This window comes from Hyperolius riggenbachi, chromosome 2, assembly GCF_040937935.1.
Source record: "Hyperolius riggenbachi isolate aHypRig1 chromosome 2, aHypRig1.pri, whole genome shotgun sequence".
Lineage (NCBI taxonomy): Eukaryota > Metazoa > Chordata > Amphibia > Anura > Hyperoliidae > Hyperolius > Hyperolius riggenbachi.
Window position 1 is genome coordinate 571,959,056 of NC_090647.1, and position 24,853 is coordinate 571,983,908.

Genomic DNA, 24,853 nt, shown 5'->3' on the forward strand with positions numbered 1-24,853 from the left:
TATTGTATAGCTTGGCCTGGCTAGCTCAGTCGGTAGAGACACATAGCAGCATCCTATATTGTATAGCTTGGCCTGGCTAGCTCAGTCTGTAGAGACACATAGCAGCATCCTATATTGTATAGCTTGGCCTGGCTAGCTCAGTCTGTAGAGACACATAGCAGCACCCTATATTGTATAGCTTGGCCTGGCTAGCTCAGTCTGTAGAGACACATAGCAGCATCCTATATTGTATAGCTTGGCCTGGCTAGCTCAGTCGGTAGAGACACATAGCAGCATCCTATATTGTATAGCTTGGCCTGGCTAGCTCAGTCAGTAGAGACACATAGCGGCATCCTATATTGTATAGCTTGGCCTGGCTAGCTCAGTCGGTAGAGACACATAGCGGCATCCTATATTGTATAGCTTGGCCTGGCTAGCGCAGTCTGTAGAGACACATAGCGGCATCCTATATCGTATAGCTTGGCCTGGCTAGCTCAGTCGGTAGAGACACATAGTGGCATCCTATATTGTATAGCTTGGCCTGGCTAGCTCAGTCAGTAGAGACACATAGCAGCATCCTATATTGTATAGCTTGGCCTGGCTAGCTCAGTCGGTAGAGACACATAGTGGCATCCTATATTGTATAGCTTGGCCTGGCTAGCTCAGTCAGTAGAGACACATAGCGGCATCCTATATAGTATAGCTTGTCCTGGCTAGCTCAGTCGGTAGAGACACATAGCGGCATCCTATATTGTATAGCTTGGCCTGGCTAGCTCAGTCGGTAGAGACACATAGCAGCACCCTATATTGTATAGCTTGGCCTGGCTAGCTCAGTCAGTAGAGACACATAGCAGCATCCTATATTGTATAGCTTGGCCTGGCTAGCTCAGTCGGTAGAGACACATAGTGGCATCCTATATCGTATAGCTTGGCCTGGCTAGCTCAGTCGGTAGAGACACATAGCGGCATCCTATATTGTATAGCTTGGCCTGGCTAGCTCAGTCAGTAGAGACACATAGCAGCATCCTATATCATAGAGCTTGGCCTGGCTAGCTCAGTCTGTAGAGACACATAGCAGCATCCTATATTGTATAGCTTGGCCTGGCTAGCTCAGTCTGTAGAGACACATAGCGGCATCCTATATTGTATAGCTTGGCCTGGCTAGCTCAGTCTGTAGAGACACATAGCAGCATCCTATATTGTATAGCTTGGCCTGGCTAGCTCAGTCGGTAGAGACACATAGCGGCATCCTATATTGTATAGCTTCGCCTGGCTAGCTCAGTCAGTAGAGACACATAGCGGCATCCTATATTGTATAGCTTGGCCTTGCTAGCTCAGTCTGTAGAGACACATAGCGGCATCCTATATTGTATAGCTTGGCCTGGCTAGCTCAGTCAGTAGAGACACATAGCAGCATCCTATATTGTAGAGCTTGGCCTGGCTAGCTCAGTCTGTAGAGACACATAGCGGCATCCTATATTGTATAGCTTGGCCTGGCTAGCTCAGTCTGTAGAGACACATAGCAGCATCCTATATTGTATAGCTTGGCCTGGCTAGCTCAGTCGGTAGAGACACATAGCAGCATCCTATATTGTATAGCTTGGCCTGGCTAGCTCAGTCAGTAGAGACACATAGCGGCATCCTATATTGTATAGCTTGGCCTGGCTAGCTCAGTCGGTAGAGACACATAGCGGCATCCTATATTGTATAGCTTGGCCTGGCTAGCTCAGTCGGTAGAGACACATAGCGGCATCCTATATTGTATAGCTTGGCCTGGCTAGCTCAGTCTGTAGAGACACATAGCGGCATCCTATATCGTATAGCTTGGCCTGGCTAGCTCAGTCGGTAGAGACACATAGTGGCATCCTATATTGTATAGCTTGGCCTGGCTAGCTCAGTCAGTAGAGACACATAGCAGCATCCTATATTGTATAGCTTGGCCTGGCTAGCTCAGTCGGTAGAGACACATAGTGGCATCCTATATCGTAGAGCTTGGCCTGGCTAGCTCAGTCGGTAGAGACACATAGCAGCATCCTATATCATAGAGCTTGGCCTGGCTAGCTCAGTCGGTAGAGACACATAGTGGCATCCTATATCGTAGAGCTTGGCCTGGCTAGCTCAGTCGGTAGAGACACATAGCAGCACCCTATATTGTATAGCTTGGCCTGGCTAGCTCAGTCGGTAGAGACACATAGCAGCACCCTATATTGTATAGCTTGGCCTGGCTAGCTCAGTCGGTAGACACACATAGTGGCATCCTATATTGTATAGCTTGGCCTGGCTAGCTCAGTCGGTAGAGACACATAGCAGCATCCTATATTGTATAGCTTGGCCTGGCTAGCTCAGTCGGTAGAGACACATAGCGGCATCCTATATTGTATAGCTTGGCCTGGCTAGCTCAGTCTGTAGAGACACATAGTGGCATCCTATATTGTATAGCTTGGCCTGGCTAGCTCAGTCAGTAGAGACACATAGCAGCATCCTATATTGTATAGCTTGGCCTGGCTAGCTCAGTCTGTAGAGACACATAGCGGCATCCTATATTGTATAGCTTGGCCTGGCTAGCTCAGTCTGTAGAGACACATAGCAGCATCCTATATTGTATAGCTTGGCCTGGCTAGCTCAGTCAGTAGAGACACATAGCGGCATCCTATATTGTATAGCTTGGCCTGGCTAGCTCAGTCGGTAGAGACACATAGCAGCATCCTATATTGTATAGCTTGGCCTGGCTAGCTCAGTCTGTAGAGACACATAGCAGCATCCTATATTGTATAGCTTGGCCTGGCTAGCTCAGTCAGTAGAGACACATAGCGGCATCCTATATTGTATAGCTTGGCCTGGCTAGCTCAGTCGGTAGAGACACATAGCAGCATCCTATATTGTATAGCTTGGCCTGGCTAGCTCAGTCAGTAGAGACACATAGCAGCATCCTATATTGTATAGCTTGGCCTGGCTAGCTCAGTCTGTAGAGACACATAGCAGCACCCTATATTGTATAGCTTGGCCTGGCTAGCTCAGTCAGTAGAGACACATAGCGGCATCCTATATTGTATAGCTTGGCCTGGCTAGCTCAGTCGGTAGAGACACATAGCAGCACCCTATATTGTATAGCTTGGCCTGGCTAGCTCAGTCAGTAGAGACACATAGCGGCATCCTATATTGTATAGCTTGGCCTGGCTAGCTCAGTCTGTAGAGACACATAGCAGCATCCTATATTGTATAGCTTGGCCTGGCTAGCTCAGTAGGTAGAGACACATAGTGGCATCCTATATCGTATAGCTTGGCCTGGCTAGCTCAGTCAGTAGAGACACATAGTGGCATCCTATATTTTATAGCTTGGCCTGGCTAGCTCAGTCAGTAGAGACACATAGCGGCATCCTATATTGTATAGCTTGGCCTGGCTAGCTCAGTCTGTAGAGACACATAGCAGCATCCTATATTGTATAGCTTGGCCTGGCTAGCTCAGTCGGTAGAGACACATAGCAGCATCCTATATCATAGAGCTTGGCCTGGCTAGCTCAGTCGGTAGAGACACATAGTGGCATCCTATATCGTAGAGCTTGGCCTGGCTAGCTCAGTCGGTAGAGACACATAGCAGCATCCTATATCATAGAGCTTGGCCTGGCTAGCTCAGTCGGTAGAGACACATAGCAGCACCCTATATTGTATAGCTTGGCCTGGCTAGCTCAGTCGGTAGAGACACATAGTGGCATCCTATATTGTATAGCTTGGCCTGGCTAGCTCAGTCGGTAGAGACACATAGCAGCATCCTATATCATAGAGCTTGTCCTGGCTAGCTCAGTCGGTAGAGACACATAGCGGCACCCTATATTGTATAGCTTGGCCTGGCTAGCTCAGTCGGTAGACACACATAGCAGCATCCTATATTGTAGAGCTTGGCCTGGCTAGCTCAGTCAGTAGAGACACATAGCGGCATCCTATATTGTATAGCTTGGCCTGGCTAGCTCAGTCTGTAGAGACACATAGCGGCATCCTATATTGTATAGCTTGGCCTGGCTAGCTCAGTCTGTAGAGACACATAGCAGCATCCTATATTGTATAGCTTGGCCTGGCTAGCTCAGTCTGTAGAGACACATAGCAGCATCCTATATTGTATAGCTTGGCCTGGCTAGCTCAGTCTGTAGAGACACATAGCGGCATCCTATATTGTATAGCTTGGCCTGGCTAGCTCAGTCGGTAGAGACACATAGCGGCATCCTATATTGTATAGCTTGGCCTGGCTAGCTCAGTCTGTAGAGACACATAGCGGCATCCTACATTGTATAGCTTGGCCTGGCTAGCTCAGTCGGTAGAGACACATAGCGGCATCCTATATTGTATAGCTTGGCCTGGCTAGCTCAGTCGGTAGAGACACATAGCAGCATCCTATATTGTATAGCTTGGCCTGGCTAGCTCAGTCTGTAGAGACACATAGCGGCACCCTATATTGTATAGCTTGGCCTGGCTAGCTCAGTAGGTAGAGACACATAGCAGCATCCTATATTGTATAGCTTGGCCTGGCTAGCTCAGTAGAGACACATAGCAGCACCCTATATTGTATAGCTTGGCCTGGCTAGCTCAGTAGAGACACATAGCAGCACCCTATATTGTATAGCTTGGCCTGGCTAGCTCAGTAGAGACACATAGCGGCACCCTATATTGTATAGCTTGGCCTGGCTAGCTCAGTCGGTAGAGACACATAGCAGCATCCTATATCGTATAGCTTGGCCTGGCTAGCTCAGTCAGTAGAGACACATAGCGGCATCCTATATTGTATAACTTGGCCTGGCTAGCTCAGTCTGTAGAGACACATAGCAGCACCCTATATTGTATAGCTTGGCCTGGCTAGCTCAGTCGGTAGAGACACATAGCGGCATCCTATATTGTATAGCTTGGCCTGGCTAGCTCAGTCAGTAGAGACACATAGCGGCATCCTATATTGTATAGCTTGGCCTGGCTAGCTCAGTAGGTAGAGACACATAGCAGCATCCTATATTGTATAGCTTGGCCTGGCTAGCTCAGTCAGTAGAGACACATAGTGGCATCCTATATTGTATAGCTTGGCCTGGCTAGCTCAGTCTGTAGAGACACATAGCGGCATCCTATATTGTATAGCTTGGCCTGGCTAGCTCAGTAGGTAGAGACACATAGCAGCATCCTATATTGTATAGCTTGGCCTGGCTAGCTCAGTCGGTAGAGACACATAGCGGCATCCTATATTGTATAGCTTGGCCTGGCTAGCTCAGTCGGTAGAGACACATAGCGGCATCCTATATTGTATAGCTTGGCCTGGCTAGCTCAGTCTGTAGAGACACATAGCGGCATCCTATATTGTATAGCTTGGCCTGGCTAGCTCAGTCTGTAGAGACACATAGCGGCATCCTATATTGTATAGCTTGGCCTGGCTAGCTCAGTCAGTAGAGACACATAGCGGCATCCTATATTGTATAGCTTGGCCTGGCTAGCTCAGTCGGTAGAGACACATAGCAGCACCCTATATTGTATAGCTTGGCCTGGCTAGCTCAGTCGGTAGAGACACATAGCGGCACCCTATATTGTATAGCTTGGCCTGGCTAGCTCAGTCAGTAGAGACACATAGCGGCATCCTATATTGTATAGCTTGGCCTGGCTAGCTCAGTCAGTAGAGACACATAGCAGCATCCTATATTGTATAGCTTGGCCTGGCTAGCTCAGTCGGTAGAGACACATAGCAGCACCCTATACTGTATAGCTTGGCCTGGCTAGCTCAGTCAGTAGAGACACATAGCGGCATCCTATATTGTATAGCTTGGCCTGGCTAGCTCAGTCTGTAGAGACACATAGCAGCATCCTATATTGTATAGCTTGGCCTGGCTAGCTCAGTAGGTAGAGACACATAGCGGCATCCTATATTGTATAGCTTGGCCTGGCTAGCTCAGTAGGTAGAGACACATAGCGGCATCCTATATTGTATAGCTTGGCCTGGCTAGCTCAGTAGGTAGAGACACATAGCAGCATCCTATATTGTATAGCTTGGCCTGGCTAGCTCAGTCGGTAGAGACACATAGCGGCACCCTATATTGTATAGCTTGGCCTGGCTAGCTCAGTCAGTAGAGACACATAGCGGCATCCTATATTGTATAGCTTGGCCTGGCTAGCTCAGTCAGTAGAGACACATAGCAGCATCCTATATTGTATAGCTTGGCCTGGCTAGCTCAGTCGGTAGAGACACATAGCAGCACCCTATATTGTATAGCTTGGCCTGGCTAGCTCAGTCAGTAGAGACACATAGCGGCATCCTATATTGTATAGCTTGGCCTGGCTAGCTCAGTCTGTAGAGACACATAGCAGCATCCTATATTGTATAGCTTGGCCTGGCTAGCTCAGTAGGTAGAGACACATAGCGGCATCCTATATTGTATAGCTTGGCCTGGCTAGCTCAGTAGGTAGAGACACATAGCGGCATCCTATATTGTATAGCTTGGCCTGGCTAGCTCAGTCGGTAGAGACACATAGCGGCATCCTATATTGTATAGCTTGGCCTGGCTAGCTCAGTCGGTAGAGACACATAGCGGCATCCTGTATTGTATAGCTTGGCCTGGCTAGCTCAGTCTGTAGAGACACATAGCGGCATCCTATATCGTATAGCTTGGCCTGGCTAGCTCAGTCTGTAGAGACACATAGCGGCATCCTATATTGTATAGCTTGGCCTGGCAAGCTCAGTCGGTAGAGACACATAGCGGCATCCTATATCGTATAGCTTGGCCTGGCTAGCTCAGTCGGTAGAGACACATAGCGGCATCCTATATTGTATAGCTTGGCCTGGCTAGCTCAGTCGGTAGAGACACATAGCGGTATCCTATATTGTATAGCTTGGCCTGGCTAGCTCAGTCTGTAGAGACACATAGCGGCATCCTATATTGTATAGCTTGGCCTGGCTAGCTCAGTCTGTAGAGACACATAGCGGCATCCTATATTGTATAGCTTGGCCTGGCTAGCTCAGTCGGTAGAGACACATAGCGGCATCCTATATTGTATAGCTTGGCCTGGCTAGCTCAGTCGGTAGAGACACATAGCAGCACCCTATATCGTAGAGCTTGGCCTGGCTAGCTCAGTCGGTAGAGACACATAGTGGCATCCTATATCGTAGAGCTTGGCCTGGCTAGCTCAGTCGGTAGAGACACATAGCAGCATCCTATATCATAGAGCTTGGCCTGGCTAGCTCAGTCGGTAGAGACACATAGTGGCATCCTATATCGTAGAGCTTGGCCTGGCTAGCTCAGTCGGTAGAGACACATAGCAGCATCCTATATCATAGAGCTTGGCCTGGCTAGCTCAGTCGGTAGAGACACATAGCAGCACCCTATATTGTATAGCTTGGCCTGGCTAGCTCAGTCGGTAGAGACACATAGTGGCATCCTATATCATAGAGCTTGGCCTGGCTAGCTCAGTCGGTAGAGACACATAGCAGCATCCTATATCATAGAGCTTGGCCTGGCTAGCTCAGTCGGTAGAGACACATAGCAGCACCCTATATTGTATAGCTTGGCCTGGCTAGCTCAGTCGGTAGAGACACATAGCGGCATCCTATATTGTATAGCTTGGCCTGGCTAGCTCAGTCGGTAGAGACACATAGCGGCACCCTATATTGTATAGCTTGGCCTGGCTAGCTCAGTCTGTAGAGACACATAGTGGCATCCTATATTGTATAGCTTGGCCTGGCTAGCTCAGTCGGTAGAGACACATAGTGGCATCCTATATTGTATAGCTTGGCCTGGCTAGCTCAGTCGGTAGAGACACATAGCGGCATCCTATATTGTATAGCTTGGCCTGGCTAGCTCAGTCGGTAGAGACACATAGCGGCATCCTGTATTGTATAGCTTGGCCTGGCTAGCTCAGTCGGTAGAGACACATAGCAGCATCCTATATCATAGAGCTTGTCCTGGCTAGCTCAGTCGGTAGAGACACATAGCGGCACCCTATATTGTATAGCTTGGCCTGGCTAGCTCAGTCAGTAGAGACACATAGCAGCATCCTATATCATAGAGCTTGGCCTGGCTAGCTCAGTCTGTAGAGACACATAGCAGCATCCTATATTGTATAGCTTGGCCTGGCTAGCTCAGTCAGTAGAGACACATAGCAGCATCCTATATTGTATAGCTTGGCCTGGCTAGCTCAGTCTGTAGAGACACATAGCGGCATCCTATATTGTATAGCTTGGCCTGGCTAGCTCAGTCGGTAGACACACATAGCAGCATCCTATATCGTATAGCTTGGCCTGGCTAGCTCAGTCTGTAGAGACACATAGCGGCATCCTATATTGTATAGCTTGGCCTGGCTAGCTCAGTCAGTAGAGACACATAGCAGCATCCTATATTGTATAGCTTGGCCTGGCTAGCTCAGTCGGTAGACACACATAGCAGCATCCTATATCGTATAGCTTGGCCTGGCTAGCTCAGTCGGTAGAGACACATAGCGGCATCCTATATTGTATAGCTTGGCCTGGCTAGCTCAGTCGGTAGAGACACATAGCGGCATCCTATATTGTATAGCTTGGCCTGGCTAGCTCAGTCTGTAGAGACACATAGCAGCATCCTATATTGTATAGCTTGGCCTGGCTAGCTCAGTCAGTAGAGACACATAGCGGCATCCTATATTGTATAGCTTGGCCTAGCTAGCTCAGTCGGTAGAGACACATAGCAGCATCCTATATTGTATAGCTTGGCCTGGCTAGCTCAGTCGGTAGAGACACATAGCGGCATCCTATATTGTATAGCTTGGCCTGGCTAGCTCAGTCTGTAGAGACACATAGCGGCATCCTATATTGTATAGCTTGGCCTGGCTAGCTCAGTCGGTAGAGACACATAGCGGCACCCTATATTGTATAGCTTGGCCTGGCTAGCTCAGTCAGTAGAGACACATAGCAGCATCCTATATTGTAGAGCTTGGCCTGGCTAGCTCAGTCAGTAGAGACACATAGCAGCATCCTATATTGTATAGCTTGGCCTGGCTAGCTCAGTCGGTAGAGACACATAGCGGCATCCTATATTGTATAGCTTGGCCTGGCTAGCTCAGTCAGTAGAGACACATAGCAGCATCCTATATTGTATAGCTTGGCCTGGCTAGCTCAGTCAGTAGAGACACATAGCAGCATCCTATATTGTAGAGCTTGGCCTGGCTAGCTCAGTCAGTAAAGACATATAGCGGCACCCTCCTCTACTCACACAGCACACATTCCATCCCCCCCCCCCCTACTCACACAGCATTCCGTCCAGTAGATGTGGAGAAAGGGAAATGTGAGCAGCGCCTTGTTCCCCTCCTTAGGGAGAAGCTCTTCTTTAAACTGGACAAAGTTGGATTCCAGGTGGATCATCTTTGGAGCTCGGCCGTATGATCTAAAGAGAACAGGAGAGAGTGAAGCTCGGCAGATGTATATGATGCAGCACAAGAGGAGGAAACCCGGTAAAGAAGATGAGGGGAAGACTGAGGCCCAGAATAAAGGCATAATATATATTTGAAGTATCAACAGAAGAATATTAAGACTAGAAATGATGGTGGAGAGAAGAGACAGAAAACGCCGCTAGAGAAAGACAGGAGATGACGACGGTGGAGGAAGCAGAAAGGAGACGGCGGTGGAGGAAGCAGACGGGAGAGGACGGTGGAGGAAGCAGACGGGAGAGGACGGTGGAGGAAGCAGACGGGAGAGGACGGTGGAGGAAGCAGACGGGAGACGGCGGTGGGGGAAGCAGACGGGAGACGGTGGTGGAGGAAGCAGACGGCAGACGGCGGTGGAGGAAGCAGACGGGAGACGGCGGTGGAGGAAGCAGACGGGAGAGGACGGTGGAGGAAGCAGACGGGAGACGGCGGTGGAGGAAGCAGACGGCAGACGGCGGTGGAGGAAGCAGACGGAGAAAGCGGTGGAGGAAGCAGACGGGAGACGGTGGTGGAGGAAGCAGACGGCAGACGGCGGTGGAGGAAGCAGACGGGAGACGGCGGTGGGGGAAGCAGACGGGAGACGGTGGTGGAGGAAGCAGACGGCAGACGGCGGTGGAGGAAGCAGACGGCAGACGGCGGTGGAGGAAGCAGACGGGAGAGGACGGTGGAGGAAGCAGACGGCAGACGGCGGTGGAGGAAGCAGACGGAGAAAGCGGTGGAGGAAGCAGACGGGAGACGGCGGTGGAGGAAGCAGACGGGAGACGGCGGTGGAGGAAGCAGACGGGAGACGGCGGTGGAGGAACCAGACGGGAGACGGCGGTGGAGGAAGCAGACGGGAGACGGAGGTGGAGGAAGCAGACGGGAGACGGAGGTGGAGGAAGCAGACGGCAGACGGCGTTGGAGGAAGCAGACGGCAGACGGCGGTGGAGGAAGCAGACGGGAGACGGTGGTGGAGGAAGCAGACGGCGTTGGAGGAAGCAGACGGCAGACGGCGGTGGAGGAAGCAGACGGGAGACGGCGGTGGAGGAAGCAGATGGGAGACGGCGGTGGAGGAAGCAGACGGGAGACGGCGGTGGAGGAAGCAGACGGAGAAAGCGGTGGAGGAAGCAGACGGGAGACGGCGGTGGAGGAAGCAGACGGGAGACGGCGGTGGAGGAAGCAGACGGGAGACGGCGGTGGAGGAAGCAGACGGGAGACGGCGGTGGAGGAAGCAGACGGGAGACGGCGGTGGAGGAAGCAGACGGGAGACGGCGGTGGAGGAAGCAGACGGGAGACGGCGGTGGAGGAAGCAGACGGGAGACGGCGGTGGAGGAAGCAGACGGGAGACGGCGGTGGAGGAAGCAGACGGGAGACGGCGGTGGAGGAAGCAGACGGGAGACGGCGGTGGAGGAAGCAGGTAGGAGATAAAGAGAGAAGATGATGGAGAAGAGACAAGAGATGGTGAAGGGTAAAGAGAGAAATGATGGAGAAGAGACAAGAGATGGTGAAGGGTAAAGAGAGAAATGATGGAGAAGAGACAAGAGATGGTGAAGGATAAAGAGAGATGATGATGGAGAAGAGACAAGAGATGGTGAAGGATAAAGAGAGATGATGATGGAGAAGAGACAAGCGATGGTGAAGGGTAAAGAGAGAAATGATGGAGAAGAGACAAGAGATGGTGAAGGATAAAGAGAGAAATGATGGAGAAGAGACAAGTGATGGTGAAGGATAAAGAGAGAAGATGATGGAGAAGAGACAAGAGATGGTGAAGGGTAAAGAGAGAAGACGATGGAGAAGAGACAAGAGATGGTGAATGATAAAGAGAGAAGATGATGGAGAAGAGACAGGAGATGGTGGAGAAGAGACAAGAGATGGAGAAAGATAAAGAGAGAAGATGATGGAGAAGAGACAGGAGATGGTGGAGAAGAGACAAGAGATGGTGAAAGATAAAGAGAGAAGATGATGGAGAAGAGACAAGAGATGGTTAAGGATAAAGAGAGAGGATGACGGAGAAGAGACAAGAGATGGTGAAGGATAAAGAGAGAAGATGATGGAGAAGAGACAAGAGATGGTGAAGGGTAAAGAGAGAAGATGATGGAGAAGAGACAAGAGATGGAGAAAGATAAAGAGAGAAGATGATGGAGAAGAGACAAGAGATGGTGAAGGATAAAGAGAGAAGATGATGGGGAAGAGACAGGAGATGGTGGAGAAGAGACAAGAGATAGTGAAAGATAAAGAGAGAAGATGATGGAGAAGAGACAGGAGATGGTGGAGAAGAGACAAGAGATGGTGAAAGATAAAGAGAGAAGATGATGGAGAAGAGACAAGAGATGGTGAAGGATAAAGAGAGATGATGATGGAGAAGAGACAAGAGATGGGGAAGGATAAAGAGAGAAGATGATGGAGAAGAGACAAGAGATGGTGAAGGATAAAGAGAGAAGATGATGGAGAAGAGACAAGAGATGGTGAAGGATAAAGAGAGAAGATGATGGAGAAGAGACAAGAGATGGTGAAGGATAAAGAGAGAAGATGATGGAGAAGAGACAAGAGATGGGGAAGGATAAAGAGAGAAGATGATGGAGAAGAGACAAGAGATGGTGAAGGATAAAGAGAGAAGATGATGGAGAAGAGAATGGAGATGGTGAAGGATAAAGAGAGAAGATGATGGAGAAGAGACAAGAGATGGTGAAGGATAAAGAGAGAAATGATGGAGAAGAGACAAGAGATGGTGAAGGGTAAAGAGAGTAGATGATGGAGAAGAGACAAGAGATGGTGAAGGGTAAAGAGAGTAGACGATGGAGAAGAGACAAGAGATGGTGAAGGATAAAGAGAGAAATGATGGAGAAGAGACAAGAGATGGTGAAGGGTAAAGAGAGTAGATGATGGAGAAGAGACAAGAGATGGTGAAGGATAAAGAGAGAAGATGATGGAGAAGAGACAAGAGATGGTGAAGGGTAAAGAGAGAAGATGATGGAGAAGAGACAAGAAGATGATGGAGAAGAGACGAGAGATGGTGAAGGATAAAGAGAGAAGATGATGGAGAAGAGACAAGAGATGGTGAAGGATAAAGAGAGAAGATGACGGAGAAGAGACAAGAGATGGTGAAGGATAAAGAGAGAATATGATGGAGAAGAGACATGAGATGGTGAAGGATACAGAGAGAAATGATGGAGAAGAGACAAGAGATGGTGAAGGGTAAAGAGAGAAGATGATGGAGAAGAGACAAGAGATGGTGAAGGATAAAGAGAGAAATGATGGAGAAGAGACAAGAGATGGTGAAGGATAAAGAGAGAAATGATGGAGAAGAGACGAGAGATGGTGAAGGATAAAGAGAGATGATGATGGAGAAGAGACGAGAGATGGTGAAGGGTAAAGAGAGAAGATGATGGAGAAGAGACAAGAGATGGTGAAGGATAAAGAGAGAAGATGATGGAGAAGAGACGAGAGATGGTGAAGGATAAAGAGAGAAGATGATGGAGAAGAGACAAGAGATGGTGAAGGATAAAGAGAGAAGATGACGGAGAAGAGACAAGAGATGGTGAAGGATAAAGAGAGAAGATGATGGAGAAGAGACGAGAGATGGTGAAGGATACAGAGAGAAATGATGGAGAAGAGACAAGAGATGGTGAAGGATAAAGAGAGAAGATGATGGAGAAGAAGGATAAAGAGAGATGATGATGGAGAAGAGACAAGAGATGGTGAAGGATAAAGAGAGAAGATGATGGAGAAGAGACAAGAGATGGTGAAGGATAAAGAGAGAAGATGATGGAGGAGAGACAGGAGATGGTGAAGGATACAGAGAGATGATGATGGAGAAGAGACAAGAGATGGTGAAGGATAAAGAGAGATGATGATGGAGAAGAGACAAGAGATGGTGAAGGATAAAGAGAGAAATGATGGAGAAGAGACAAGAGATGGTGAAGGATAAAGAGAGAAATGATGGAGAAGAGACAAGAGATGGTGAAGGATAAAGAGAGTAGATGATGGAGAAGAGACAAGAGATGGTGAAGGATAAAGAGAGAAGATGATGGAGAAGAGACAAGAGATGGTGAAGGATAAAGAGAGAAGATGATGGAGAAGAGACAGGAGATGGTGGAGAAGAGACAAGAGATGGTGAAGGATAAAGAGAGAAATGATGGAGAAGAGACAAGAGATGGTGAAGGATAAAGAGAGAAGATGATGGAGAAGAGACAAGAAGATGGTGGAGAAGAGACAAGAGATGGTGAAGGATAAAGAGAGAAGATGACGGAGAAGAAGGATAAAGAGAGATGATGATGGAGAAGAGACAAGAGATGGTGAAGGATAAAGAGAGAAATGATGGAGAAGAGACAAGAGATGGTGAAGGATAAAGAGAGAATATGATGGAGAAGAGACGAGAGATGGTGAAGGATACAGAGAGAAATGATGGAGAAGAGACAAGAGATGGTGAAGGGTAAAGAGAGAAGATGATGGAGAAGAGACAAGAGATGGTGAAGGATAAAGAGAGAAGATGATGGAGAAGAGACAAGAGATGGTGAAGGATAAAGAGAGAAATGATGGAGAAGAGACGAGAGATGGTGAAGGATAAAGAGAGATGATGATGGAGAAGAGACGAGAGATGGTGAAGGGTAAAGAGAGAAGATGATGGAGAAGAGACAAGAGATGGTGAAGGATAAAGAGAGAAGATGATGGAGAAGAGACGAGAGATGGTGAAGGATAAAGAGAGAAGATGATGGAGAAGAGACAAGAGATGGTGAAGGATACAGAGAGAAATGATGGAGAAGAGACAAGAGATGGTGAAGGGTAAAGAGAGAAGATGATGGAGAAGAGACAAGAGATGGTGAAGGATAAAGAGAGAAATGATTGAGAAGAGACAAGAGATGGTGAAGGATAAAGAGAGAAATGATGGAGAAGAGACGAGAGATGGTGAAGGATAAAGAGAGATGATGATGGAGAAGAGACGAGAGATGGTGAAGGGTAAAGAGAGAAGATGATGGAGAAGAGACAAGAGATGGTGAAGGATAAAGAGAGAAGATGATGGAGAAGAGACGAGAGATGGTGAAGGATAAAGAGAGAAGATGATGGAGAAGAGACAAGAGATGGTGAAGGATAAAGAGAGAAGATGACGGAGAAGAGACAAGAGATGGTGAAGGATAAAGAGAGAAGATGATGGAGAAGAGACGAGAGATGATGAAGGATACAGAGAGAAATGATGGAGAAGAGACAAGAGATGGTGAAGGATAAAGAGAGAAGATGATGGAGAAGAGACAAGAGATGGTGAAGGATAAAGAGAGAAGATGATGGAGAAGAGAATGGAGATGGTGAAGGATAAAGAGAGAAGATGATGGAGAAGAAGGATAAAGAAAGATGATGATGGAGAAGAGACAAGAGATGGTGAAGGATAAAGAGAGAAGATGATGGAGAAGAGACAAGAGATGGTGAAGGATAAAGAGAGAAGATGATGGAGGAGAGACAGGAGATGGTGAAGGATACAGAGAGATGATGATGGAGAAGAGACAAGAGATGGTGAAGGATAAAGAGAGAAATGATGGAGAAGAGACAAGAGATGGTGAAGGATAAAGAGAGAAATGATGGAGAAGAGACAAGAGATGGTGAAGGATAAAGAGAGTAGATGATGGAGAAGAGACAAGAGATGGTGAAGGATAAAGAGAGAAGATGATGGAGAAGAGACAAGAGATGGTGAAGGATAAAGAGAGAAGATGATGGAGAAGAGACAGGAGATGGTGGAGAAGAGACAAGAGATGGTGAAGGATAAAGAGAGAAATGATGGAGAAGAGACAAGAGATGGTGAAGGATAAAGAGAGAAGATGATGGAGAAGAGACAAGAAGATGATGGAGAAGAGACGAGAGATGGTGAAGGATAAAGAGAGAAGATGATGGAGAAGAGACAAGAGATGGTGAAGGATAAAGAGAGAAGATGACGGAGAAGAGACAAGAGATGGTGAAGGATAAAGAGAGAATATGATGGAGAAGAGACGAGAGATGGTGAAGGATACAGAGAGAAATGATGGAGAAGAGACAAGAGATGGTGAAGGGTAAAGAGAGAAGATGATGGAGAAGAGACAAGAGATGGTGAAGGATAAAGAGAGAAGATGATGGAGAAGAGACAAGAGATGGTGAAGGATAAAGAGAGAAATGATGGAGAAGAGACGAGAGATGGTGAAGGATAAAGAGAGATGATGATGGAGAAGAGATGAGAGATGGTGAAGGGTAAAGAGAGAAGATGATGGAGAAGAGACAAGAGATGGTGAAGGATAAAGAGAGAAGATGATGGAGAAGAGACGAGAGATGGTGAAGGATAAAGAGAGAAGATTATGGAGAAGAGACAAGAGATGGTGAAGGATAAAGAGAGAAGATGATGGAGAAGAGACAAGAGATGGTGAAGGATAAAGAGAGAAGATGATGGAGAAGAGACAAGAGATGGTGAAGGGTAAAGAGAGAAGATGATGGAGAAGAGACAAGAGATGGTGAAGGATAAAGAGAGAAGATGATGGAGGAGAGACAGGAGATGGTGAAGGATACAGAGAGATGATGATGGAGAAGAGACAAGAGATGGTGAAGGATAAAGAGAGATGATGATGGAGAAGAGACAAGAGATGGTGAAGGATAAAGAGAGAAATGATGGAGAAGAGACAAGAGATGGTGAAGGATAAAGAGAGAAGATGATGGAGAAGAGACAAGAGATGGTGAAGGATAAAGAGAGAAGATGATGGAGAAGAGACAGGAGATGGAGAAGAGACAAGAGATGGTGAAGGATAAAGAGAGAAGATGATGGAGAAGAGACAAGAGATGGTGAAGGATAAAGAGAGATGATGATGGAGAAGAGACAAGAGATGGTGAAGGATAAAGAGAGATGATGATGGAGAAGAGACAAGAGATGGGGAAGGATAAAGAGAGAAGATGATGGAGAAGAGACAAGAGATGGTGAAGGATAAAGAGAGATGATGATGGAGAAGAGACAAGAGATGGTGAAGGATAAAGAGAGATGATGATGGAGAAGAGACGAGAGATGGTGAAGGATAAAGAGAGCAGATGATGGAGAAGAGACAAGAGATGGTGAAGGATAAAGAGAGATGATGATGGAGAAGAGACAAGAGATGGTGAAGGATAAAGAGAGCAGATGATGGAGAAGAGACAAGAGATGGTGAAGGATAAAGAGAGAAGATGATGGAGAAGAGACAAGAGATGGTGAAGGATAAAGAGAGAAATGATGGAGAAGAGACGAGAGATGGTGAAGGATAAAGAGAGATGATGATGGAGAAGAGATGAGAGATGGTGAAGGGTAAAGAGAGAAGATGATGGAGAAGAGACAAGAGATGGTGAAGGATAAAGAGAGAAGATGATGGAGAAGAGACGAGAGATGGTGAAGGATAAAGAGAGAAGATGATGGAGAAGAGACAAGAGATGGTGAAGGATAAAGAGAGAAGATGATGGAGAAGAGACAAGAGATGGTGAAGGATAAAGAGAGAAGATGATGGAGGAGAGACAGGAGATGGTGAAGGATACAGAGAGATGATGATGGAGAAGAGACAAGAGATGGTGAAGGATAAAGAGAGATGATGATGGAGAAGAGACAAGAGATGGTGAAGGATAAAGAGAGAAATGATGGAGAAGAGACAAGAGATGGTGAAGGATAAAGAGAGAAGATGATGGAGAAGAGACAAGAGATGGTGAAGGATAAAGAGAGAAGATGATGGAGAAGAGACAGGAGATGGAGAAGAGACAAGAGATGGTGAAGGATAAAGAGAGAAGATGATGGAGAAGAGACAAGAGATGGTGAAGGATAAAGAGAGATGATGATGGAGAAGAGACAAGAGATGGTGAAGGATAAAGAGAGATGATGATGGAGAAGAGACAAGAGATGGGGAAGGATAAAGAGAGAAGATGATGGAGAAGAGACAAGAGATGGTGAAGGATAAAGAGAGATGATGATGGAGAAGAGACAAGAGATGGTGAAGGATAAAGAGAGATGATGATGGAGAAGAGACGAGAGATGGTGAAGGATAAAGAGAGCAGATGATGGAGAAGAGACAAGAGATGGTGAAGGATAAAGAGAGATGATGATGGAGAAGAGACAAGAGATGGTGAAGGATAAAGAGAGCAGATGATGGAGAAGAGACAAGAGATGGTGAAGGATAAAGAGAGATGATGATGGAGAAGGTTCAGAATGAGAAGAAAGATGAGAGAAGATGAAACAAGACTGATGTGAAGATAATCAGTACATCAGGGAGGATTGTCCAGTAGGGGGGGCTCTCTTACCTCCTCCATTCCATAGGTTCTCTGGGCAGCTGCTGAGTCAGGGTGGAATATACTGCTGTGAATAGACTCTGGTCTCCAGCACCTGCACAGGAGAGAAGAACATACAATCATTGGTCACAGAATTCCATTCTACCGCTAGGAGAATACAGGAACACACCTGGAGCCATATGCAATTCACTGATTCTACTGAGCTTTCTCCTAGGTGATATTTATATACCTTGTCACAAAATGCCTTTTAAAGAGACTGAAGCCTCACTAAAATCATGTTTTTATTTTAAAAACCTCTTTAGCATGTTTGCACCACCTAAAACGCTGCATCCCCGCGGCTGAAAACTAAATGAATCACCCCTAACTCCCGGGGCAAAAATCCACGACTTTCCTGGTTGGGGGAGGCAGAGCTTTGGGCTGCAGCTCTGCCTCTATGCGCATCAATCTGTGCCTATCTCCGCCTCTCCCCCGATCCTCTCAGTGAAGGAAGACTGAGAGGGGGCGGGGGCGATCAGCGCTGATGGATGCGTGTAGAGGCAGAGCTGCAGCCGAAAGCTCTGCCTCTTCAAGGAAGCGCTCACCGCCATGTGCCCCAGGGAGTTCTGGGAGATTGAGGGGGCAGGGAGAGGCAGCGATCAGTGCTGACGGATGCGTGTAGAGGCAGAGCTGCAGCCGAAAGCTCTGCCTCTTCAAGGAAGCGCTCACCGCCATGTGCCCCGGGGAGTTTGGAGGGATTGAGGGGGCGGGGAGAGGCAGCGATCAGTGCTGATGGAAGCGTGTAGAGGCAGAGCTGCAGCCGAAAGCTCCTCCTCTTCACGGAAGAGCTCTCTTCTCTCATAATTGTTCCGATAAGGGGGATTTTCCAAGGGGAACATATTGTGGGAGCGGAGATCCCATATGGATCCAGTTTGATCCAAGACGACCACATTTTGTTACAAAGGTTAAACAAACAGAACACTAAGTTAGAGGTAAGATTTCACCATGATACAGGTGATCTTAACGATGTAGAACACAAAAATGAGCAGGTGAGTTCCAGTCTGCCCTGGTGGACAAAGGTTCCGGTGATGTTCCAGGGACACTCGGACGGGGCATCTGCAGTTCCAAAGTTCTTTCTACACCCACTGGTCGTCTGGATGGGGATGACAACTTTGGGCATCATTATCCAGGTGAGGTTGCGGGTTAAAATTACGTAAAACAAATTAACCTGGTCCAGAGATTGGTGCCTCATAAACAATCTCCTGAACCAATATTTTTAAATTAAGGGATATACAGGGTTACGGGTATAGGTTTAGTAGTACCTGTGATGGAGCTGATTGTATAAAGGCGCTCTTTTAGAAGGCACCTGGCACTGCTCCGTTTTGTAACAACCAAACGAGTTTCACTTTTCTGTGGTCATGCAAGTTTGTGAGTGATACGCAAGTGACGCAAATGCTGAGCATGTGGTATTGAGGGACTTAGAAGTAGGGCTTCCCCAGAGAGCCTGGTTACAGGAAGACCAAGAGGTCTTGCTCTCTCTCTTCCAGGGGTAACCACCTAGAGCAGAGAAGTTGTGTGAGCACGAACATCGAAAAGTGAAACATAAAGGAAAGAAACCAGGTACGGTTAGGTTCAGAAGTGGGGATCTGCGGATCAAGCCTTTTTAGGGGGGATTGTTATAATTTAAGTAGGCCTCAGTTATTTGGACTGAGTTAGTCAAAAAGGCTTGGAGTGCAGATCGGCCCTTTAAGGGGATTTTCTCTGAGAGAGAAAATCTGCAGTTCTGTCAGCAGAACTAGAACATAGCAAGAAGCTGTTCTAGTACAAGGCCGCAGGTCTCCCTGACCTGCGCATGTACCGCCACTAGAACAATAAACATCAGCCATGTTATGTAAATATCCACATTCCTGCATATAGGTCAGAAGCCTCATTGATTATTAATCAAGTAGGTGTGTATGATGACACCACGAGTGGGTCCACCAATAGTCTGATCTAGGGGGTGGCGAAGATGAGGTCATATTTAACTCTTTCCTAGTCAGTATTAAAGGCTGAGGGAGCTATGGGAGCTCATTCTGCTCTTTACTTTCGCAATAGCTCGCAAGGCTGACTGGGACCTCTAAGTATGTGCTTCCTTTCTGTAATCTGATATAATGTATGCTGTACATAGATAGTCTAGATGTAACATAGAGTAGATACAAGAAGACCTGGGTACTTTCAGCAGGAAGGTACTCACGCAGCTGTAACGCAACATGGAAGTTTGCTTTGCCAGGAGATGATAAACTGTATCTATCTGTATTTCTGTGACTTGAATAAATAATGTAAACATTGAAGAAGCCTGAGAAAGTCTATCTCCTGCTTGCTGTGTGGAGAGTCAAGTGATCTCACAGTCTGTGAGACGTAACTGTAAGAAGTTACTGGTGTCGAAGCAAGGTGATATAGAACAGGCTCTAACACCCGCCATGTGCCCCAGGGAGTTCGGGGAGATTGAGTTTTCAGCCGTGGGGATGCGGCGTTTCAGGTGATGCAAACATGCTAAAGAGGTATTTAAAATAAAAACACGATTTTATTGACGCTTCAGAGTCTCGTTAAGTCACCAGCGAGCAAATACTGAAAATAATTCCTATACTACTTTTTCACCTACTTTCTGTTACTTTTTCCATTGCAAAGTGATAAAAAGTTATTATAAATGACAGATGAAAAATGATCTGACAGGAGAGAAAGTGAATGGAGGAAACGCCTTTCTCCTGAGTTCTCTCCTAGGTGAGATCTGCACAACTTGGAAATAAAAGGCATTTTTAATCACCGGAAAGTAAGAAAATGCTCAGAACTATTTTGATAGGAATTTTTCCAACTACTTTTTGGTACTTTTTCAATTCCAAAATGCTGAAAAGTTATTTTATATAGAAGATGAAAAATGATCTCCTAGGAGAAATCCCGGGAGAAAAAGTGACTTGCATCTGGCCCTGGTGAGGTATTTCTTCAATTTCCACCACACGTTATAGCTGTACGCCACATACAGTGGGGGGGATGTATGATGTAATGGGGGGATGTATGACGTAGGAGGGGTATACCACATACAGTGGGAGGATGTATGACGTAGGAGGGGTATACCATATACAGTGGGAGGATGTATGACGTAGGAGGGGTATACCATGTACAGCGGGGGGATGTATGACGTAGGAGGGGTATACCATGTACAGCGGGGGGATGTATGACGTAGGAGGGGTATACCATGTACAGCGGGGGGATGTATGACGTAGGAGGGGTATACCATGTACAGCGGGGGGATGTATGACGTAGGAGGGGTATACCATGTACAGCGGGGGGATGTATGACGTAGGAGGGGTATACCATGTACAGCGGGGGAATGTATGACGTAGGAGGGGTATACCATGTACAGCGGGGGGGTGTATGACGTAGGAGGGGTATATATGATGTAATGGGGGGGATGTATGACGTAGGAGGGGTATACCATGTACAGTGGGGGGGATGTATGATGTAATGGGGGGATGTATGACGTAGGAGGGGTATACCATGGTACTTATCCGTTAGCCGGGCGCATCCGGCAGGTGGCGACAAAACTCCACCAGAGTTACATCTTTCCCTACTATCCATGTCGGCCTGGAGGGGGAATAGTAATTAGCGCCACCTGCCGGATGCGCCCGGCTAACGGATAAGTACCTATACCATATACAGTGGGGGGATGTATGATGTAATGGGGGGGATGTATGACGTAGGAGGGGTATACCACGTACAGTGGGAGGATGTATGATGTAATGGGGGGATGTATGACGTAGGAGGGGTATACCATGTACAGCGGGGGGATGTATGACGTAGGAGGGGTATACCATGTACAGCGGGGGGATGTATGACGTAGGAGGGGTATACCACATACAGTGGGGGGATGTATGACGTAGGAGGGGTATACCATATACAGTGGGAGGATGTATGACGTAGGAGGGGTATACCATGTACAGCGGGGGGATGTATGACGTAGGAGGGGTATACCATGTACAGCGGGGGGATGTATGACGTAGGAGGGGTATACCATGTACAGCGGGGGGATGTATGATGTAATGGGGGGATGTATGACGTAGGAGGGGTATACCATGTACAGCGGGGGGATGTATGACGTAGGAGGGGTATACCATGTACAGCGGGGGGATGTATGACGTAGGAGGGGTATACCACATACAGTGGGGGGATGTATGACGTAGGAGGGGTATACCATATACAGTGGGAGGATGTATGACGGAGGGGTATACCATGTACAGCGGGGGGATGTATGACGTAGGAGGGGTATACCATGTACAGCGGGGGGATGTATGACGTAGGAGGGGTATATATGATGTAATGGGGGGATGTATGACGTAGGAGGGGTATACCATGTACAGTGGGGGGATGTATGACGTAGGAGGGGTATACCATATACAGTGGGGGATGTATGATGTAATGGGGGGGGTATGACGTAGGAGGGGTATACCATGTACAGCGGGGGGATGTATGACGTAGGAGGGGTATACCATGTACAGTGGGGGGGATGTATGACGTAGGAGGGGTATACCATGTACAGTGGGGGGTATGTATGAAGTAGGAGGGGTATACCATGTACAGCGGGGGGATGTATGACGTAGGAGGGGTATACCATGTACAGCGGGGGGATGTATGACGTAGGAGGGGTATATCATGTACAGTGGGGGGATGTATGATGTAATAGGGGGATGTATGACGTAGGAGGGGTATACCATGTACAGCGGGGGGATGTATGACGTAGGAGGGGTATACCATGTACAGGGGGGGGATGTATGACGTAGGAGGGGTATACCATGTACAGCGGGGGGATGTATGACGTAGGAGGGGTATACCATGTACAGTGGTGGGATGTATGACGTAGGAGGGGTATATCATGTACAGTGGGGGGATGTATCATGTACAGTGGGGGGATGTATGATGTAATGGGGGGATGTATGACGTAGGAGGGGTGTACCATGTACAGCGGGGGGATGTATGACGTAAGAGGGGTATATCATGTACAGCGGGGGGATGTATGATGTAATGGGGGGATGTATGACGTAGGAGGGGTATACCACATACAGTGGTGGGATGTATGACGTAGGAGGGGTATACCATGTACAGTGGGGGGGGGGGGTGGATGATGTAATAGGGGGATGTATGACGTAGGAGGGGTATATCACATACAGTGGTGGGATGTATGACGTAGGAGGGGTATACCATGTACAGCGGGGGGATGTATGACGTAGGAGGGGTATACTATGTACAGCGGGGTTATGTATGACGTAGGAGGGGTATACCATGTACAGCGGGGGGATGTATGACGTAGGAGGGGTATACCATGTACAGCGGGGGGATGTATGACGTAGGAGGGGTATATCATGTACAGTGGGGGGGTGTATGACGCAGGAGGGGTGTACCATGTACAGCGGGGGGATGTATGACGTAGGAGGGGTATACCATGTACAGTGGGGGGGTGGATGATGTAATATGGGGATGTATGACGTAGGAGGGGTATACCATGTACAGTGGGGGGGTGGATGATGTAATAGGGGGATGTATGACGTAGGAGGGGTATACCATGTACAGCGGGGGGATGTATGACGTAGGAGGGGTATACCATGTACAGCGGGGGGATGTATGACGTAGGAGGGGTATACCATGTACAGCGGGGGGATGTATGACGTAGGAGGGGTATACCATGTACAGCGGGGGGATGTATGACGTAGGAGGGGTATACCATGTACAGCGGGGGAATGTATGACGTAGGAGGGGTATACCATGTACAGCGGGGGGGTGTATGACGTAGGAGGGGTATATATGATGTAATGGGGGGGATGTATGACGTAGGAGGGGTATACCATGTACAGTGGGGGGGATGTATGATGTAATGGGGGGATGTATGACGTAGGAGGGGTATACCATGGTACTTATCCGTTAGCCGGGCGCATCCGGCAGGTGGCGACAAAACTCCACCAGAGTTACATCTTTCCCTACTATCCATGTCGGCCTGGAGGGGGAATAGTAATTAGCGCCACCTGCCGGATGCGCCCGGCTAACGGATAAGTACCTATACCATATACAGTGGGGGGATGTATGATGTAATGGGGGGGATGTATGACGTAGGAGGGGTATACCACGTACAGTGGGAGGATGTATGATGTAATGGGGGGATGTATGACGTAGGAGGGGTATACCATGTACAGCGGGGGGATGTATGACGTAGGAGGGGTATACCATGTACAGCGGGGGGATGTATGACGTAGGAGGGGTATACCACATACAGTGGGGGGATGTATGACGTAGGAGGGGTATACCATATACAGTGGGAGGATGTATGACGTAGGAGGGGTATACCATGTACAGCGGGGGGATGTATGACGTAGGAGGGGTATACCATGTACAGCGGGGGGATGTATGACGTAGGAGGGGTATACCATGTACAGCGGGGGGATGTATGATGTAATGGGGGGATGTATGACGTAGGAGGGGTATACCATGTACAGCGGGGGGATGTATGACGTAGGAGGGGTATACCATGTACAGCGGGGGGATGTATGACGTAGGAGGGGTATACCACATACAGTGGGGGGATGTATGACGTAGGAGGGGTATACCATATACAGTGGGAGGATGTATGACGGAGGGGTATACCATGTACAGCGGGGGGATGTATGACGTAGGAGGGGTATACCATGTACAGCGGGGGGATGTATGACGTAGGAGGGGTATATATGATGTAATGGGGGGATGTATGACGTAGGAGGGGTATACCATGTACAGTGGGGGGATGTATGACGTAGGAGGGGTATACCATATACAGTGGGGGATGTATGATGTAATGGGGGGGGTATGACGTAGGAGGGGTATACCATGTACAGCGGGGGGATGTATGACGTAGGAGGGGTATACCATGTACAGTGGGGGGGATGTATGACGTAGGAGGGGTATACCATGTACAGTGGGGGGTATGTATGAAGTAGGAGGGGTATACCATGTACAGCGGGGGGATGTATGACGTAGGAGGGGTATACCATGTACAGCGGGGGGATGTATGACGTAGGAGGGGTATATCATGTACAGTGGGGGGATGTATGATGTAATAGGGGGATGTATGACGTAGGAGGGGTATACCATGTACAGCGGGGGGATGTATGACGTAGGAGGGGTATACCATGTACAGGGGGGGGATGTATGACGTAGGAGGGGTATACCATGTACAGCGGGGGGATGTATGACGTAGGAG

At 48.0% G+C, this 24,853-nt stretch overlaps 1 protein-coding gene across 3 annotated transcripts in view; it reads right to left on the minus strand.

Moving 5' to 3' along the window:
* TRAPPC10 (trafficking protein particle complex subunit 10) overlaps window positions 1-24,853 on the minus strand; it is a 159,363-nt gene that overhangs the window by 129,312 nt on the left and 5,198 nt on the right. For all 3 annotated transcript variants that reach the window (XR_011026590.1, XR_011026591.1, XM_068271035.1), the window contains exons 2-3: window positions 17,632-17,713; window positions 9,218-9,353 (exon numbers count right to left, since the gene is read on the minus strand). Coding sequence is in view for 1 of the 3 variants with exons in the window: in XM_068271035.1 (XP_068127136.1) it covers window positions 9,218-9,353; window positions 17,632-17,713 (218 nt within the window). In the remaining 2 variants the exon portion in view is untranslated. The remainder of the gene's footprint in view (window positions 1-9,217; window positions 9,354-17,631; window positions 17,714-24,853) is intronic.